This window comes from Girardinichthys multiradiatus, chromosome 21 (genome assembly GCF_021462225.1).
Source record: "Girardinichthys multiradiatus isolate DD_20200921_A chromosome 21, DD_fGirMul_XY1, whole genome shotgun sequence".
NCBI lineage: Eukaryota > Metazoa > Chordata > Actinopteri > Cyprinodontiformes > Goodeidae > Girardinichthys > Girardinichthys multiradiatus.
Window position 1 is genome coordinate 30,256,084 of NC_061813.1, and position 19,370 is coordinate 30,275,453.

The window sequence follows — 19,370 nt, forward strand, 5'->3', positions numbered from 1 at the left end:
ATGAGTATTTTTTATTTGGTAGATTATGCACCTGCCATTCTAAACACAGCACAGTAAAACTGTAAAGTCTGATTTTGAACGGAATTTTCTTCCATATATTCTCCACATTCAAGGTTCAAGTCTTCACCATCAGGGCAAAACTCTTCTCTCTGTTGCACAAAACCAAGCATCAAACGCCCCCTTGTGGCCACTATTGGTTATGCTATGTTTTATAATACATTCGTTTTTGTTGTTGCTGTCAAATATAGAAACAGCACTGATTTATCCAGCTAATGAGTCATTTTATGCCTGAGTGATCCATTAGTCAGAGGCAGATAGATGTGTTAAATTACTTCAATTTAAGTGTGAATTAGCCAGATACTAGTAGGTATCAGTTTGCTTTGTACTGCTGTGCAAATAGATTTAACAGAATCCAAACAATCAAGATGAGAAAAAGGTGAAAGTGCACATTTTTCAGTCTCCAATGTGAAAAGATGACAGAAACAAAATCCATTTTGTCTTTCAGACTTGCTCTCTTGTTGGTTTGTACATCATGGCATGATGTTTATTTTGAAAATCCAATACGAAAGTTCCGGTTAGCGCAGGTTAGCTTTACAGTATTCTTCTTGATAGCCCCCAGCTAGCAGGTGTCGCTAGGTGGGTTTAGGTAGGGCAAAGGAAAAATATAGTACAGGTTGAAAGGAGTTCTGGTCAGTTCTAACCGCAGAGGGCCGGTGAAAAGGTGGACTCTCTCACCGAGGGCCTGGCTGGACCTGTCAGCTCCCCTGAACTAGCCTGCTTGCTATTCAACTTGAGTACAAAGTGAATGGCTGAAGGCTCCTCAGGTAACCGCTATGCTTTTTAAATACTCCATAACCAGCGGGTGGACGACTCTGGAGTTAGATTTTAGTATCAGAAATAAAAAAAAAAATAAAAAAACACTTGAACCACGTTAGCATATTTACGGACAGTACGGAGCTAAGCTAAGCTAGCTGTGTTAGCCAGCTGTTAGCCGTAACGTTTTGTAATCAAAAAGAGTTTTATTCTAGCTTTGACACTTTCCTCGCGTTATCTGACATGAACACATGAGACAGGGGAACTTTGAAACCGACCTTCCACCTGACCAGTTTACTTTATCAGGCGCTGAAAACATGTGACTGCTTCGCCCCAGCAGCTAGTGGCCTTTCTGTTGTAACCAGAACTGAAACCGCATTTTAATCAGATTGTTAGTTGTGGCAGTTTATTGCGGTTTCATACCAACCTCTGATGGGATCAGTGGTTTGAAGTGGATCCGAATGGTTGAAATAAAGTCTGTAGTTTCTAAATTAAGGAGGGGATTTATTTATTTTTATGGATTTTATGTTGATGAGAAGCTCCTACATACAGCACCGTCAGAATATTGAACATCTTTTAAAGTATTTTAAGAAGGACGAACACTTGTTAAATAGTTTACCAGTTGGAAGCAAGAAGACATTGACCAGGAAATGGTAAACACAGGAGATGCGCCGGTTATAAGATGGAGAAGATGTCAGCTGTAGTAAATTACTCACTTATGTACACATTTAAGTTGTTGTAGTTTTAAATTTGTTCATACTGGGTATGTAAATATGTACTTATGATGTGCCCATCAGTGGCTTTATAAAAAAAAAAAAACAGAAAAAGAAGTGAATGACCACCATTTTGTTTTGTTTGAACTTAAAAACAAAATCTTGTTGGTCTTTAGTCACTTTTGATGTGACTGCTTAATACATTTGAAGTAGCAAAAGATCAGCCTTTTCTAAAGTTAAGTACTGTGAATATTTGGAGTGCCCTCCAAATATTCATACCCCCAGACACCCAAATCTGTGTTGACCAAAACAAGGCAGCACATTATTTCAAAGTGGAAGGGTAACTATGCCTGCTTTTCAAAGCATTTTTGCAAATAAAAGCCTAAAAAGTGAGATATGCATTTGTATTCACACCCCTTACATCAGTACTCATCTTTCACTGCAGTTGTATCTGCAGGCCTTTTGGGTTCAAATAGAATATCTCAGAATATCACTTTTAAAATCTCATGACAAATTCTTAATTGGATTTAGATCTGGACTTTGACTGGACCTACGGCCAAGTCTCAGGTTCTTTTCTGCGTTTTCGTCCTGTCTTTAGCTCCATCTGTTGTTGCCTTACCAGCTGTCCCTGCTGGGGAAAAAAAACATCCCCACAGCATGACGCTACCACCACCGTGTTTTACTATGGGAATTGTTTGTCTGCACAGGAAGTTTTTTTTTAACAATTGACTTCTGGAGGTTAACATTGGATTTTATTTATAGGTATCAGGTTTTTGTTTTGGTGTCCTTTTCCCTCCATTTAACAAATATGTGTGTCTGTGTGTCAAATTAAATCCCAATAAAATACACTGAAAACCGTGATTGTAATGAGAAAAAAGTGATTGAAAATGTTTCCTCTTCAGTTATGCTGTTGCCATTTTTGTTTTGCAGACCCACCTGACCTCAATCCAGATGGTACGCCGCATCACAAGCAGCATCACCACAGCTCTAGGAGAGCCCGACCCAGGCCTAACAACGACAGAAACCCGAGCGGTTACAGCTATGATCCGTCTCAACAATATGGAAACTTTCATCAAGGTTTCAAACACGCATTTGGCCAAAATAATTCAAATTATGCTGAGTATAACACTGTTCCCTATCCTGAAGGGGATGCAGCCAAGAGAAAAGGTAGAGGAAGAGGATGGAGAGAAGAAAACAGATGCTTAAGTGGAAATTTTGGAGGTTCTGGCCACTGGCAGCAAAAACCTGGTAGAGAGTTAGGTTCTTTTGGTGCAGGCAACAGATGTGCTGGTTCCATGGATGGACCTGATGTGCCGAGTTGGAGAGAAAATGGGAACAGGGATCTGCAGCTAACCAATAAAGAACAAGAGGCTCAAGTTAAAAAAGCAAGAAACACCGGCCAGGAGCAGAGGAAGGGAGAAGAAAATAAGAAAAATGATCATACGTCCATACCAGATCAAAGATCTCATGCTACCAGAGAAGAAAGCACCCATTCAGAGACTACCAAAAGAGCTCAACCGAGCAGGCCAGGGGGCAGACCTCAAATGTACGATCAACAGAGGAAAAACGGGGACGGGAAGCAACGACGCGGACCAATTAAGCCTCCAAAAGCACCGTCTCATGAGGAGGTGGACTCAAAGAGAGGGGCTGGTGGCCAGGATGGCTGTGAACATGGCAGATCATCTCAGAATCCTGCCTGCAAAGCTGGAAAAGTCTCAGGGCCTCAGAAACCTTTTCAGGGAAGAGGAGGGAGAAGGACGGACTTTCAGAACATCAACTCGGGTCAGAAGATCTCGGAAAAAATGCCAAAAAGCAAAGAAACACAGACAGGTTGGGTCCCAGTTTCTGTAAATTATTAAGAAAATCAAGTTCACTGAATTTACTGAAAGATTTAACTTTTCACGTTTCCTGCTCAACATCCAAAATAAGTATAGATTTACAGTCAGTAGCAAAACAAGGAAGCCAAAGGTAACTCCACAGCTAAATGTACAACATATAGTACCAAAAGTATTCACTCCCCTCTCACCTTTTAACAATTCCTCACATTTCTACCAGAAACTGTGGTGTTATCTTATTACAATTTTATGTGACACACCGATTCAAAGTTGTGCATAATGTGTATTGGACAAAAATGATTCCAAAATTGTACGCATTTGCTGTTCGTTTCCCTGAGTCAAGGCTTTGTAGAACAACCGTAGCTATGTTTACAGCTGCAGGCCTTCTGGGGCCTGTCTCGCCCATCTTTGGACATCTACAGACTGAAATTATTGTCCATCCTTTCTTGCAAAATACTTAAAAATCAGTCAGATTGAATGGAGAGCATCCCTGAACGTTGGTTTTTAAGTCTTGTCGTAGCAAGACTTTGACTGGGTCATTCTAACACGAACCAGTCTGTTGTAGTTCCAGCTGTATAATTAGGGCCCCAGTCTCCAGTCCTCTGCCGCCTCTAATAGGTTCTCTTCCAGGAGTTTCCTGTATTTAGCTCCATCCGTTTTTCTAACAACTCCGACCAGCTTCCCTGTCCATGCTGAAGAAAAGGCCTCCCCACAGCATGATGTTGCCACCACCATGTTTTCACAGTGTGGACGGTGCCTTTAGGGTGACCTGTAGAGAATATTTGTTTTATGTTTTCCATAGATGGATATAAACAGGACACAGAACCTGCGATTCAATTACACACAGGTGACCTCTGTTGGTAGTTGCTTGTATTGGTTCAATTTAAACACCTTTTCTGTTTCCGCTCTTTGCGGCCTTTCGTCTAGAGCAGCCCAGTTGGTTCATTATTCTTACTCACTCATATTCTAGACAAAATGTACACACACCTACTGATAATTAGCTAATATTGGAGGATATGCAGGAGTATTTTTCTTTTGCAAACCCATTCTGTCTACCTGAACATCCTAAACCCAAATTCCTTCAGTTTAGAGCCGGGAATTATAAGAAGTAACACATAATAACATTTATAGTGATATCACCAGTTTTGTCTCTATACATTACAGGCATCCAAACTGAAAAATCCCAGTTTATGATGTATAAGTCATCTAACATGTATTAATGTTTGGCTATAAAGCATCAATGTGATGTTTGATGCACTTTGTTTTGAGTTTAGAAGCAAAATCAGGTGAAGGTTACGGACTCGTGCTCTGATGCATACATGGGGATAATCTTGTAATCTCTCCTGGATTTAAAACTGCTACCTCCGTTAAGTAATTTGCAGCACCTTTAAATGAGTTTGAATGCACCAGAGTCATGTGGGGGGATGTAGAGGAGAAAGAATATCTGAAATGAGTTGATTATCAAAACATTTTCCACTATTCCAACAACTTACTGTTTTGTGTCTGAATCCTAAATTAGATATCTAGAAATGAAGAATTTCACTGTATGTTGAAAGCTAGTTGTCTCGTGTGATCTGAACCTCTGCCCTCTCCTCTCCACAGGGTGCCTGATCGAACAGCTGTCCGAGGAGAAGTACGAGTGCATGGTGTGCTGCGACGTCATCCGGGTCATGGCCCCCGTGTGGAGCTGCCAGAGCTGCTTCCACGTCTTCCATCTGAACTGCATCAAGAAGTGGGCTCGATCCCCGGCCTCGCAGGCAGACGGTACGAGCGTTACACACGGGGTGGTCGTCGGGCGCTTCGTGGAGTCTCTGCTGTAGGGCTGTACCACAACGTGACCGCGGATCAGAACCAATTGTATGCAATATGTGGTGTGCAGAGACAGGCACTGTGACTCTGATAATCTTTCGTGCTGATTCGGCAGTGCTCTGTGTTTTGCAGCAATTTGAAAAGAATGGGCAGGTGGATATTTTTGTAGCTCTGTATAGCTCCGGAGTAAAACTGAAATGTTACCTCATGTTTTTGTGTCAGATTCGTCTGAAGGTTGGCGTTGTCCTGCCTGCCAGAATGTTGCACTGAAACACCCGACCGCCTACACCTGCTTCTGTGGTGAGATCTAGTTTTATTCAAAAGGTTGGACACAGCTTACAGCCTTTCTTTGTCTACAGGGTCCCTGCAAAACCTGGAAAAATGTCCTGAGTTTGATTCAAGGACTTTCCAGGTTTGGATAAGGAGCATAACGAGTGGAAAAATAATTGTATTTCAAGGCTATGTTTCACTTCCCATTGTATAAACCATCCATCCATCCATCCATCCATCCATCCATCCATCTATCTATCTATCTATCTCTCCATCCATCCTGTCTTTTTGTCAATTCATCCTTTCATCCATCCTTTTGTCCATCTTTTGTTCATTCATCCATCCGGCTTTTCCTCTGTGCATCCATCCGCACATATTTTCTTGGATCTACCCTTTCATCCATTTTTCTTTCTCTTTCATCATTCTTTCATTTGTCCATTTTTTATTAATTTGTCTTTCATCTGTTGTTTCCATCCATCCATCCAGTCTCTTTTTAAAGTGTGATCTCTGTGGGAATATGTGCCAACTAAGTGAACGTTTTTAGAGCAGGAATTCTGGGAATTTGATTCTGATACAGTGTGGATTTTTGAGATGATAAATGTGTAGCTGTTTACACACCTTCTTAAGCACAGTAATGTCTTTAATGTCGGGTTCCTCCCCTCACATGTTAACCAGATCTTCTTTCCTTTTCGTCCCAAATGTTTTGAATGGCAGCTAAAGTGACGAACCCTGAGTGGCAGCGCAGCGAGATTCCCCACAGCTGCGGTGACATGTGTGGGAAGAAGAGGAGCGGACTGGACTGCAACCACCCCTGTAACATGTGAGCTGTGAAAGCACAACACCACTCTGCAGTTTGTCAGTGCTGCCAGAGCCTGTCACACTGAAAATTGAATAATATTCAGGTGATTAGATAAGAAAAAGAACAGTTTTGCATTGTCCATCATTTCCACATTGGTGAAGTAACAAGACTTTATCATGAATAATTAGCTGTTTAAACTTTAACAGGGGAGTATAGATCCTTACATATAGTAACTTGCGACTTGTTCCTCTTTTTCTAAAGTGCTCTTACGGTGACTTGTGAAGGGAATTGCTTGCATGTGAAATAGTTAGGGGTATTGGAGTAAAGGGGGCTGAATACAAACACACACTAGACTTCTCAGATATCTCTTTCAGGATTTTATAAGTAAATATTGTTGAAACCCAAGGATCATTTTCGCTCTGCTTCACAATTAAGTATAGCTGTGTGTTGGTTTGTCACATAAAATCCCAATAAAAGACATTGATGCTTTTCAGCAACCAAGCTGTAATGGCCTTGAAAGATATACCTAATTTGTCAGGTCAAAGCATTTAAAGCTGCAGTAGGGAGTTCTGAGGAAATTTGGGACTTTGTCTGAAAATTTGGGCAGGCACACCGTACTGGTCCCACCCCCTCCACAGCTCCTCCCCTACAACGGAGCCTGCCGTGAACACGCAGCTTGCTTTTCGTCACCGGTCTTCTTCTGTTTATCTTTTTTTGCAGTTTTCTTGTAGCGATAGGTTGTTTCTCCACCATTAGCACAGCTGCAGCAGAACGGAAATCTTGATCTTGAACGACGGTATGCGCTGTGCGGGGAAAAGGTGGGGGCAGCGCGTACGCGAGCGTGATTGACTCTTAAGACATTCCTCCTGGCTCTGATTGGTTGTTTCTGACCGGGAGCGCTAAATCTCTGCAAATGTCAGTAGGACCACTGGGAGGAACCGAAGGAGCTTAATTTTTTTATTTTGTCTCATATTCTACTGTCAGGGCATAGTGACAGTTTTAACAAATATGTAAAAAAAAAAAAATTTTCCAAAAGTGACCTACATTAAGATGCTTGGTCTTTTGATTTCATGGTGTCTCCCTCAGCTTGTGCCATCCTGGACCTTGTCCTTCATGTCCTGCCTTTGTCACCAAAACCTGCGTCTGTGGGAAGATGAGGTAAACCTGTTCACGTTGTTAATAATTCCTTGGCATTAGATTATTTGCCAGCATATCTGGTCGTTTCGTAAATTAAATTCAGCTTTATTTGCTTTGTTTCAGTCAGCCGATGCGCTGCGGCCAGGCCTCGGTCCTCCAGTGTGACAAAGTCTGTGGGGCTTTACTCAACTGTGGTGAACACTGTTGCATGCAGGTGTGCCACAGCGGTGCGTGTCAGCCCTGCCAGCTGCAGGTTCAGCAGGGTGAGTCTCTCTGCGGCACAACCCAGGGTTCTTACAGAGGCTTTAAATAGTGAGGAAAAGCAAGGATTTGTTTTTCATATAAATCAATTGGTTTTTATTTATTGTGATTTTAACTGTTAAGTAAATAGTTTAGGATTTTTTGGGATAATTCAGCAGATTAGTATAAAAATGATATTGAAACATGAGAAGACACGTGAAAGAAAAGCAGCATTTCAGCACTAATATCAATATTATTATTAATAATAATATTTTACAGGTAGTGGCAACTATGAGGGCAAAAACTGTTTGCCCATTTTAGTTTCAAGAAAGATTAAAAACCTAAATTTCCATGACTAACCTGCTGAAACAAGCTGTTTGCTTTCCACCTTGTTTATTAATAAGATGTTCAATGATGTTAGAGCGGCTAGATTATAGAAAAGATTATAATCCTGATCATTTTGGTCGATATTCAAATCACAGTTATTTAAAAAGATTTCTCATTATGAAGCTATGCATCTATGGCGCTTAAAGGAAAAGAAACGTCTTGTTGGTTCTACACTTAAAATAAACTATTAATTAAAATGTCAGTTATGTTAAAAAAATAAAGGCAAGTAAAATTAGTAAGAGAGCACACATTAACAATCTATGGAAAGCAAACTATTTCCAAATTACATACTCAATGACAAAATAAGTAAAATATGAATTATAAATGATCTTTAGAATACAAAATGAATAGAAAGCTGTCATGATTGATGGTAAATAAGACCTTATTATAACTATGCAAATTTTCTTACATTTTATTTCACTAAGCTATTGAAATATCCTGCAAATTCACAATTTGGCTAATCAAATTCTCAACGTTAGCTGCTCATAGGCGACTCTGGGTTTAAACTTAAGGTGGTTGAACAGATTTGTTGCATTGCCGTGTGGTTCAGACACCAGCGAGTAGCAAACCTTTCACATCGTTTTTTATCCACCTGTGAGTCTTTTAACCCTATTTAATCTTTTTTTTTTTCCACACAAACACACTCACCTGAATTTGTTTTGTGTAATAAAAGCTGCAGCTGCTCCTCTAATCAGCGCTCTGCCATTTTTACCTGGGCTCACTTTTCAAAATAGTACAAAATAAAGTGATTCTTGCAAAGTTGTTTTTTGTTGTTGTTGCTATTAGGCTGTTTTGTGATCATTTTGAGCCTTAACATTTAGAGTGAACTATACATTTAATTAATTGTACAATTATGGGGGGTAAATTATACTAAACCTACTATCACTGTCGGCCTTATTCTTGTATTTTTCTGTGTATTTTATTAGGAAAAAGAGGTAAAATATAAATATTTTACTTTCTCTAATATTTTAATTATTAATGCTTTTATTTTATCCGTATTAGCGACATTATCTGGACTTATATTTACCACAAGTCAACCATTTAAAAAAAATATATAAACTAATAGATGCGGTTAATATTCGCTTCCATCTATGTTTGCTCATAACTTAACATGACAAATTGTGAATAAATGTATGATTTAAGAAGAGTGTCTGATGGACATGTTGGATCTGAAGGGTTCAAACTCATCGGTTTGTTTTCCTGTGTTTGTCTGTAGTTTGTTACTGTGGCGTTACCACTCGGACCGTCCCGTGCGGCACAGATAAAGAGGGATTTGATGGCGCAGGACATTTCTCCTGTCAAAAACTTTGCTCCAAGTAAGTGTCTCCTCTGTGGAAATGATACGCATGCTGCAACACTACAGAGAGGATCCCTTTCCGTGACCCGGCCCTGTTCCCTGTTCAGGATGTTGGACTGTGAAGCTCACCGGTGCCAGCAGGTGTGCCACCACGGACCGTGCCAGCCGTGCCCGCGCTCTTTGAGCCTGGTGAAAACGTGTCCCTGTGGTCAGACGCCACTGACCAAACTGCTGGATCTAGGCTACTCTGAGCGACGAAGCTGCTCCGATCCCATCCCGTCCTGCGGAAAGACGTGCAACAGACCTCTGCCTTGTGGCTCCAATGGTAAAACAACCTGCTGGTGTTTAAAGGATGCTTTGGGTGTTAAATCTGAGAAATGGAGATCAACAGGCAATCATTCCTCCGTTTGAGTGTCAGATTTGGTGGTGTCTGACTCAGCAGTTTAGTGATTTAGGTGTTTTGTTCACAGAGCATTTTAAAATCACAAAGCAAGGATGAAAGAATCAGCGCTTTGAGTCCCTTGTTGCTGAAAAGCGCTATATAAATAAACTTGACTTGAAAATAAAAACAGAAATGTCTAATTTCCCCAGGTTAGCATGATTCCTTAAGCTCTCTAATGTACTTTGGTTGAAAATATTTAAGTGTTGCATCTTTAGAGCTGTTTTCTTTGCATCTGATCTTTACCCGTCTGCAAAAACAACTCGAATGCATTATTTTTTTATATTAAACGCTGGATTCAAAGACTAAAATTAACCATGTAGATTTTAATGTTAATTTGCAGTTAATATCAAAGCAATTGGAAAAAAAAATAGAGGCTCTCATTTCTAAAGGTACTGTGAATGCAGTGAAGCTTATTTCAAGGATTTAAAGAAAAACGCAGTCATGACCAATTGTCAGCGCCCCAAATACATTTACCAATATGTTGAAAGTGGATATGGGATCCTAGAAACTAATATGACACGATGAAGGGTTTAAAATATAAGAAAGTAAAAGCTATGCAATAAACAGCAGTTTGTACATTTTCTTTATCTGAGTCGTTCAAGCTGTAGCTGTGAGTCTGAGAGTCTGCACTGTGCAGCAATAAAGAAGCATGCATCAATTATTTTTATGTTAAGTTTCTCTGCTGCTGCGAGGGGAAAATAGATGCGTCCAAACATAAGCTTTCTCTTATGAGTCTGATAAAAGCTAGATAAAATGTTTGCATCATCCCGTTCTTTCAACTTTTTATTAGAATGTGTGGTGAAAAATAATCAAGAAGACAAACTCCCTTAAATTGGCCTCTTCTATTCATATCTTTGGGGTCTATATTTAAAAACAACTGTTCTGTGTCTTCCTGGTGGTCCATTGTGTCGGTTTTCCACTACAAACAGGATGTGCTTTATCTGAAGCCCACTGGCATTGTTCTTGGTGTGTCTCCAGATAACCATCTTGTTATTTCAGACACCATCCATATGTGTCAGAATTTGTGCCATGAGGGGAGCTGCGGACCCTGCTCTCTGACCTCAACAATCAGGTGCCGCTGCGGCTCCATGACGAAGGTGGGCCAGAACATCGGCAGAACAAATGCGGTATTTGACCTGGTTTTTTAAGACACTGGATTTACAAAGATTATTCTTTTTTTTTTTTTTTTTAGGAGGTACCATGTGCAAATATTCAAAATGAAGGTAGGATTTTAACATATTAAGAGTGAAATATGACATCAGTGCTTCACTGTGTAACTTCCTGTTATAAATGTCACCTGCGGTCATTTCCGTGTAGATGAGCTCGTCTTCACCTGTGAGAGGCGATGCAACAAGAAGCGCTCCTGTGGTCGACACAAGTGTGGAGAGCTGTGTTGTGTGGTAAGTACTCACTCCGGATCAGCCAGTTTGTTCCCTGGTTTCATACCGAGATGACTTATTTTGGTTCTGGTACCCGTTTGGGCCGGTTCACCCCTAATATGACAAATTAGGTCCTCTTATTGAACCACATTTTGTTACTGTCCCTCTCTTTATCTCAGTGTGTCCATCTCTTTTTGTCCAACAGTCCATCAGTCTATCTGTCCATCATTCAGTTATACTTTGTGTTGGTTTGTCATAAAATCCCAAGAACACACGTGGAAGTTTGTCGTTGTCGTAAAATGTGGAAAAGCTTATCTTTGTGCAAAACAGGATAAAAGTTGGACGCTTGTATGAACTGCAGAATATATTTGGTTTTTTTGGGGAGGTGTTTTAACACTTTAGAGTTTTTTTTTGTTTTGTTTTTTCGCTCTGTCTCCATCCAGAAGGTGGAGCACAGGTGCCCCATGATCTGTGGCTACAAGCTGAACTGTGGCCTCCACCGCTGCCAGGAGCCGTGCCACAAAGGGAACTGTGAGCCCTGCTGGCAGTCCAGTGAGTCCTCCAGTCCTTTTGTGCCAAGCCTCTAAAACACACAACTCTACTGTTCTTGATACAGTAACCAGTTTTTCATGATTTCTTGGTTTGGCTCCGAGTTTGTTACGACTTCCCCTGTTGTCAGGTTTTGATGAGCTGACGTGTCATTGCGGCGCCTCTGTGTTGTACCCCCCGATCCCCTGTGGCACAAAGCCGCCAGAGTGCAAAAACCCATGCATGAGAAGACACGAGTGTGACCATCCAGGTAAGATGGGCCTATCACTGTTTCCATTACAGCTTTAAACTGGATGTTTTAATGTGTTTTCGTCTGATTCAGTGTTTCACAACTGCCACAGCGATGAGAAATGCCCACCTTGCACATACCTCACTCAGAAATGGTGCATGGGAAAGCATGAGGTAAAAACCACAGAGGTTAATGAGTTATTTTAGTTTCTTCACCCTTGCGAAGAACTTGTATCTTTCAATCCACAGCAACGCAGCAACATCCCGTGTCACCTACAAGACATTTCCTGCGGTCTGACGTGTAATAAGATGCTGCCTTGTGAAATGCACCGCTGCAAACGGCTCTGCCATCGCGGAGACTGCCTGTCAGAGGACGGCTGCCAGCAGCCGTGCATGCTGCCCCGTCCATACTGCGGCCACCCGTGCTCTGCTCCCTGTCACAGAGGCAGCAGCTGCCCACGCACCACCTGCACTGCCAAGGTACAGGTGCACTTTCTATGAAAGTCTTAACTCTTCGGCTGCAATTCGGCTACCAACAGTTCATATCTCACATAATGTCATGGAACTGTAACAAATGTACAATTTAGATGAAATGGCTCGCTGAGAAACACCTCACTGCTATGTGAATTCATTTATGTAAAGCTACATGTTTGTACGCTGACAGGATCATGTTTTCATCAGGTCGCGCTCCAGTGTGACTGCGGTCGAAGAAAGGAAAGTGTTGCCTGCACAGAAGCTGCCAATTCTTATCAGAGGTCCCTTCTCCTCACTGTTTGTTGACTTTGTTTTTATGTTGACAGCTTTGCAGTAAAAATAGTCTTCTCTAAATATTTCTTCCACAGGTTTGCAGCCATCGCGATGGCCAGCAAACTGTCTGACATGCAGCTCGGCGACTCTATGGACATCGGTCCACTCCTCACCAAGAAGGAGCAGAAACAGACGAGGTGGAGCAAAAAGAAATATTTTAATGAACAAAGTACTTGATTTTATTGTGGCTTGCAAAGCATTTTTTACACTTTGTCCGTGTTGTATTGGAGTTTTATGTGATAAACCAATATAAAGTAAAGCACAACTCTAAAGTGGAAGGAAAATGAAACAAGGTTTGCAAATGTTTTTGGCAATTAGACAGGTGTGGCCTGCATTTGTTTTCAGCACCACCCCCAAGTACTTTGTACCCCCATCTTTTCCTGCAGTTACAGCTGCAGGTCTTTAGTGGTCTGTCTCTACCAGCTTTGGACATCTAGTATACATTTTTTTTTTGCCCATTCTTCTGTCAGAACTCCCCAAGTTAACTTCAATTGGATGAGGAGAGTCTGTGAACATTCATTTTTAAGTTTTGCCACAGATTCTCAGTCCGATTTAGGTCTGGACTTTGACTGGGCCATTCTAAAACACAAATACTGTTATCTAAACCATTCCGTTTTAGCTCCAGCTGTTTGTTGTGGGTCGTTGTCCTGCTGGGAGGTGAACTTTCAACCACGTATTTCACTCCATCTATCTTTCCATCAACTCTGACCAGCCTCCCTGTCCCTGCTGAGGAAAAACATCCCCACAGCATGATGCTGCCACCATCATGTTTTGCTTAGGGGATGGTGTCTTCAGGTTGATTCAATAGTTTTCATTATTTTTTGTCACATATAGTATTTCTCATGAGGGTCTTAACTGTTCAGTTTTCACCTACAGGACTTCTTGTGATTTTGTTTTTTTTGGTCAACAAGGGCTTCCTTCTTGCCACTCTTCCATAAAGGCCAGATTTGTGTCTACGGATTCTCCCACCTGAGCTGTTGATTTCTGCAGCTCATCCACAGTTACCATGCACCTCTTTGCTGCAATTCTGATTAATGATCTGTTGGCCCAGGGGTCCTTTTAGTCCTGATGGTTCCGCAGTTTTGCCATTACATTTTCCATTCTCAGATGTTGGACTGAACTGTGCTCTGTGAGATGTTTGAAGCTTGGGATATTGACTTATAACCTAACCCTGCTTTAAGCTTCACAACTCTATCCCTGACCCTGGTCCTTGGTCTTCATGGTGCTGCACTGGATTTTATTTAGGGTTATCAGAGGAAAGGGCGTGGAGAACCAACCCATGCCACACTGATTGTTAAAAAAATTATTAAAAAGTAAAAACCATGTTATTTTTCTTCCACTTTACTATTCCTTCCACTTTTGGTGTATTACTTAAAGTCCCATTACAATATGGTGAAGTTTGTGATTGTGACAAAAAGTTCCTTTGCGAGGCACTGAAGGAGGTCAAAGATGTAACATTTAGGTGAATGAATGAACCTTTTCTTTATGTGACTGTCTGAGCTGAGTTCTGTCCGTTTATCGGCGGATACTGGTTTTAGTGAGCAGGGTTTTATTGGTGTTTAACCTTCAGGTGTTTTCATCTTGTACGGTCAGGCTGGAGTGTGATCAAGAATGCGCCACTTTGGAGAGAAACCGACGTCTGGCCGAGGCATTGCAGATAGACTCGTCCTCAGACCCCTTCAACGCTCGCTCAACCTCTGTTTACAGCGACACCCTCAAAGAGGACGGCAGGTTTGACCTTTGACTCCTGCTGTTAAAGACCTGACTTCCCATCTTTGTGTGCCTCCCAACAGCACCCGAACAGAGGTGGATAATCGCACTAAAATGCAGCATTTCTCTGCTTTCAGAAAGGACCTGAAGTTTCTCTCTGAGGTAGAGGAAGAGATCAAGAGTCTTGTTGACCTTGCCAATAAGGTAGCATCACGATCTCATTGCTCTTTTGCAGTTTTCTAGTCTTGACTTTTGGTTTGTCTTGTGCTGTGATGCTCTGGTGGTCCTTGGCAAAGAAAATGCTGGCAAAAAGTTACATGTTAATAATTTGGCCGTGAAATGTTACAGATTTTATTTTTATTATTATTATTTATGTTGTTCCAACTTCTCAGAGCAGTTGGACTGTGTGTGGTGGGTAGTGGATATACAACATTTTGGGAAAATAGCATACTAATTAGGAGGGTTCCTGTAGTCTAGGAGGGTATGGAATAAGAAAGTAAGAATATGGACTTTGTATCCCATGGTCTAAATGTTGTCCCTCCTTGTGTCCATCATTTTTTTCTTATATCTAACCTTCCTTTCTTCATTGAGTTATTTTTTGCTTCCTTCCTTCTCTCCTTGTATATTCGCTTCTGTCCCCTCCATTCTTTTGCCCTACCTTCTTTCTCTCTGTCCTTCTTCCTTTTTCATGTCTTTCTTTTCTTCTGTTCCTTGTGTTTTTATTCCTTGTGTCATCTTTCCTTCCTTGTTCCTGTCTTTCTTCATTTCTTCCTTACTTTTGTTCCTTTTTTCATCCTCCTTTCCTTCCTTGTGTCCTTCATTCCTTTCTTCCTTTCTTTGTTTCCATCTTTCTTTCCTCCAGTTCTTTGTCAAACCTTCATTGTATGCTCATCCTTGCCTTATTTACCTTATTTTTGATCATTTCTTCCCTCGCGGTGTCCTTTCTTCCTTCCTTAATTGTATCCTACATCTTATTCTTGTCCTTACCCCCTCCCTGCGTACTTCTTTCCAACCTTGTCCTTTTTCACTCTTCTATTGTAACCTTGCTTGTAACTTTGTAACTCTTTTGAACCTTGCTTCATTTTCTTTACTTCTGTCCTACCTTCCTTTTTTGTCAGTCCTTCTTTTTCATCTGTCCCCCCTTCCATCCTTGTCTTTTTCCTTCTTTACTTTTTGTTACTTGTCGTAACCTCGTTCCTTCCTTCCTTCCTACCTTGTTTTATTCCTTCCTTGTTTGTGCCCTTCCTTCCTTTCTGCCATTCCTTGTGTCCTTCTCTCATTCCTTTCCTTCCTTTTGTCCTTCCTCCCGTCCTTGTCTCCTTCCCTTCTCTTTGTTCCTTGTGTCCCACCCGTTCCTCCATTCCTTCCTTCCTTCTTTTCTTGTTTCCTTCCTTGCCTGTCATCCTTTCCTTGTTTCTGCCCTGCCATTTCTCCTCCCTTGTGTCCTTTCTACTTTATGTCTTTGTGTCCTTCTCACATTTCTTTCCTTCCTTCTTCTTCTGTCCATGTGTCCTACCCCATTCCTTCCTTTTTTCCTTCATTCCAGTTTGCTGTTTTTGCAGATCACATATTTAAAGCCTGCCTGCTGTAGAAATAGTTGCAATACATTTATAGAGAACTTTAGTATTTTATCTTTTAAGAATGACTTGAATCTGGAAAAGTCTTGAATTCTTACATGAAAAAATGTTTAGGAATCATGAATAAAGGGGTGTAGGTTGGGTACATGATTCTAAAAATCCAAAACACTTGACCAGAACACAGGATATCCAGTATTTCTGTCTGAACAATATGTGTTGCTTTATTAGTAACTACAGCTGCATGAATTTCTACAAACATCCCAGTAATTATTCAGAATGAAAATGTCCTCAGAGCAGAGAATGAAATGGCCTTCATTGGGTGTGAACTGCTTCTCGTTTATTGTTGCTAACAGGGAAAACAGCCAAAGAGGAGCCACTGCTTTCCGCCGATGAACAGGGAGCACCGGAAGATCATCCACGAGCTGGCCGAGGTCTACGGCGTCGAGAGCGTGAGCTACGACAGCGAGCCCAAACGGAACGTGGTCATCACGGCCCACAAGTATGTCTGTTCTTAGATATGATGGCCCGGACACAGTGCTGATAGTGGTTCTGAGAATGTGCCTGCGTATCTGTGTTGTTACCAGAGGGAAGTCAGCCTGTCCAAACTCAAGCCTGACATCGGTGATAGAGAGGGAGAAGGCTGCGAGGGCGCCTCCTCCCATCGCTCATATCAAACAGCACAGCAGCAAGTGAGTCTTCCTCTATGATTAAAGACTCTGCAGATGGTTGTCACTGTGCCTTGCAAGCGTATCCATACCCCTTGTTAACATTTTGTTACAACAATAACTTCAATGGCGAGAGGGTATGGTACAACTACAAACCTATCAAGACATCTACCTAAGAGGACATGCTGGGTAAGGACAGCATTAATTAGAGAAGCAGCCAAGAGGCTCACGGTAACTCTGGAGGAGCTCCAGAGATCCACAGCTCGGGTTGAACAATCTGTAGATATGACAACTATTAGTTGTGCACTCTCTAAATCTGGCCTCTATGGAAGAGTGGCAGGAAGAAAGCTATAGAGACCAAAACCAAACTATTTGGCCTATGTTCAATTGTTGTATGTGTGGTAAAACTGATGCTACACATCAACCTGAAAACATTGGCAGCGTGAAACATGTTAGTGGTGCTGTCATACTGTGGGGATGCTTTATTTAGCAGGGTTAGGGTAGCTGGGAGTTGATGGGGAGGTGAAGGGAGCTAAACACGGGGCAATCCGGGATGGAAACCTCTTCGTGTCTGAAAAAGAGTTGAGACTGGGCCAGAGGTTAACCTTACATCAGGACAGTGACCATAAATATACAGCCAGAGCTGAAATGCACTAATTTAGTTTAAAGCATATTTTTGAGTTAGAATGGCCTAGTTAAAGGGAGACATAAATCAGATTGAGAATCTGGCAAGAATTGAAAGGTGATTTTAGGTATGAGACGCTCTCCATACAATCTCACTGAGCTCATACTATTTTGGAAATACGAATAAACAAAAAGTCAGTCTCTAGATTATTATTGCAGGGGTGCTGAATACATATTCACTCCACACTTTTCAGCTTTTTATCTTTAGCTTTTCCTTCCACTTCACATTTATGCGCTGCTTTGTGCTGGTCTGTCACATAAAATCCTGTTAAAATGCATGAAAATTAATTTAAAAAAAATTCTTTTTTGTTCATCTCCTAGGGCTGTGAGTGGAAGCACCTGGTCAAAGACTGTTAAAGAGGAGCCTGTGATCGATTATTTTGATGTTCAGGACTGAAGAAATGAAGAGAAAACATTCAGGATCTGCTTCTTAACATCAGCTTTCATCTGACAAAAACAGTCTGAAACCTTTGTTCAGTTTTATTGATCAAAAACCTATTGAATCATCTGGCTGCCCAATCAAATAAAGCGATATTTAGAATCATTGCAAATGTGATTGTTCAGTGTGCTCAGATTTATACATGCTCAGTAGGAATCTCTTTGGAAATCTGTTTGGATGCATTTTAGTTGGAAGTAAATTTATTTTTAAGAGCGTTAAATGTTTGTGTGATACCACCTTCAGAACGCCGTGATTTCTTAAAAACAGCAGGCGTTCTCTCTAGTTGTAGGTTCTCAAACCGTACGCCTGGCATTTTTTCAGCAGTAAAATATCTTTTGTTCTTTTTGTTTGTGTTGGGCCAAGGCGGCTGTTGTAAAAACCTGTGTTGATGGAGGGAGTGGGCTGCACTGTGGAAAGAAGGCTTTGTGGGAACCCAGCTATGACCTAGATGTCAGCAGCGCACTTTATGAAAACTTCCTCAGTGAAAAGCTGGAAGCATTTTGAAGGTCGGCCTGGTCCAGGCTGCCCGAGGACACTGTAGAGGGGGCAGTTGATGTTTCAAAATTCTTTTTTGAGGTTTTTTAATGGCTGAGATGGTTAAACATATTTTTGTTACTAAGTTGCCAACTGAAATGAGGCCAGGTTTCATTCACATCCAGCTCAAAAAGATCGCTGTTTACTCGAGTAAATGTACCTGTACACAACGTGCAAATAAATCTGAGAAAACCAGCAAGAAATGCCTTCCCTGTTCAATTTCCTGCTGTTTTATAGATGTAGTAATTGTTGACAAATATTTAATTAATGATTTAGTTTTAAATATTAAAGATCATTCTCTGAGCTCTAATTGCAGCCTTGTGTTTCAAGACTTTCTACAAAAAATATGGTAAATGGAAAGCACATACAGTAAATTATATAAAATAAAGTTGATTTTATTAAAAAAACATATAGCTCTATTACACAATAATACATTTTAATAATTTGTTCATTTTGACTTGCACATTTGCTTCAGAATCATCTCAATGGTGTTATCCCTGTTCCTTGTGCCACACTTTGTTCTTCCACTAAACTTTGCATTCGGATGCAGGCAACATCTTTAGCAATGATCCTTTTTAGCTTGCCTTCCTTGTACCCTCTACAAGTCAATGATTATCTGCTGGACAACTGTCAAAACAATACTCTTTCCCATGACTGTGCTGTCATAACATGTGTGATAACATTTTTGTATTAACCCTTTTTACTCATGTAATATTCAAATTTTCTGAGAAACTCAAATGTGGGTCTTTTTATTACCTATAAGCCATAAAAAGCGAAGCATTTTAAATATATGACTCTTTATGTAATGTAATAAGCTTTCTATTATATTTAAATTTAGTGAAATGTACTTGTAGTAACAATTGGGCAGATCTGGAACATACAAAGGTGTGTTAACACAATATTAAGGGAGAAAATTATCAGCAGTGACCTGGGGGGTTATAAGATCATTTCAACAATCTGAAGACCAGTGCTCTGTAGAGAGAACGTGTATTTATAAGTGGGAGTGCACATCTTCCTGTGATTTGATAAAGTATTTAAACTCTTCCATATTTTTTA

General features: G+C 40.9%; 1 protein-coding gene across 2 annotated transcripts; it reads left to right on the top strand.

The window, feature by feature from the left end:
• The first annotated feature begins 570 nt into the window (after window positions 1–570).
• On the top strand, window positions 571–18,513 carry nfx1 (nuclear transcription factor, X-box binding 1). Of its 2 annotated transcripts, XM_047350361.1 has the most exons (24): window positions 571–824; window positions 2,457–2,603; window positions 2,673–3,356; window positions 4,964–5,125; window positions 5,393–5,470; window positions 6,155–6,260; window positions 7,326–7,397; window positions 7,500–7,639; window positions 9,220–9,319; window positions 9,408–9,625; window positions 10,742–10,839; window positions 10,935–10,965; window positions 11,060–11,142; window positions 11,565–11,673; window positions 11,801–11,920; window positions 11,993–12,072; window positions 12,148–12,378; window positions 12,580–12,653; window positions 12,741–12,842; window positions 14,299–14,436; window positions 14,553–14,619; window positions 16,346–16,491; window positions 16,577–16,681; window positions 17,663–18,513. In XM_047350361.1, the coding sequence occupies exons 1-24, from the start codon at window positions 806–808 to the stop codon at window positions 17,736–17,738; spliced, it is 3,186 nt and encodes a 1,061-aa protein (XP_047206317.1). In that variant the 5' UTR covers window positions 571–805; the 3' UTR covers window positions 17,739–18,513. The 2 variants fall into 2 exon arrangements, with proteins under 2 accessions (XP_047206317.1, XP_047206315.1); XM_047350359.1 differs by having other exon boundaries at window positions 2,457–3,356.
• The last annotated feature ends 857 nt before the right edge of the window (window positions 18,514–19,370 follow it).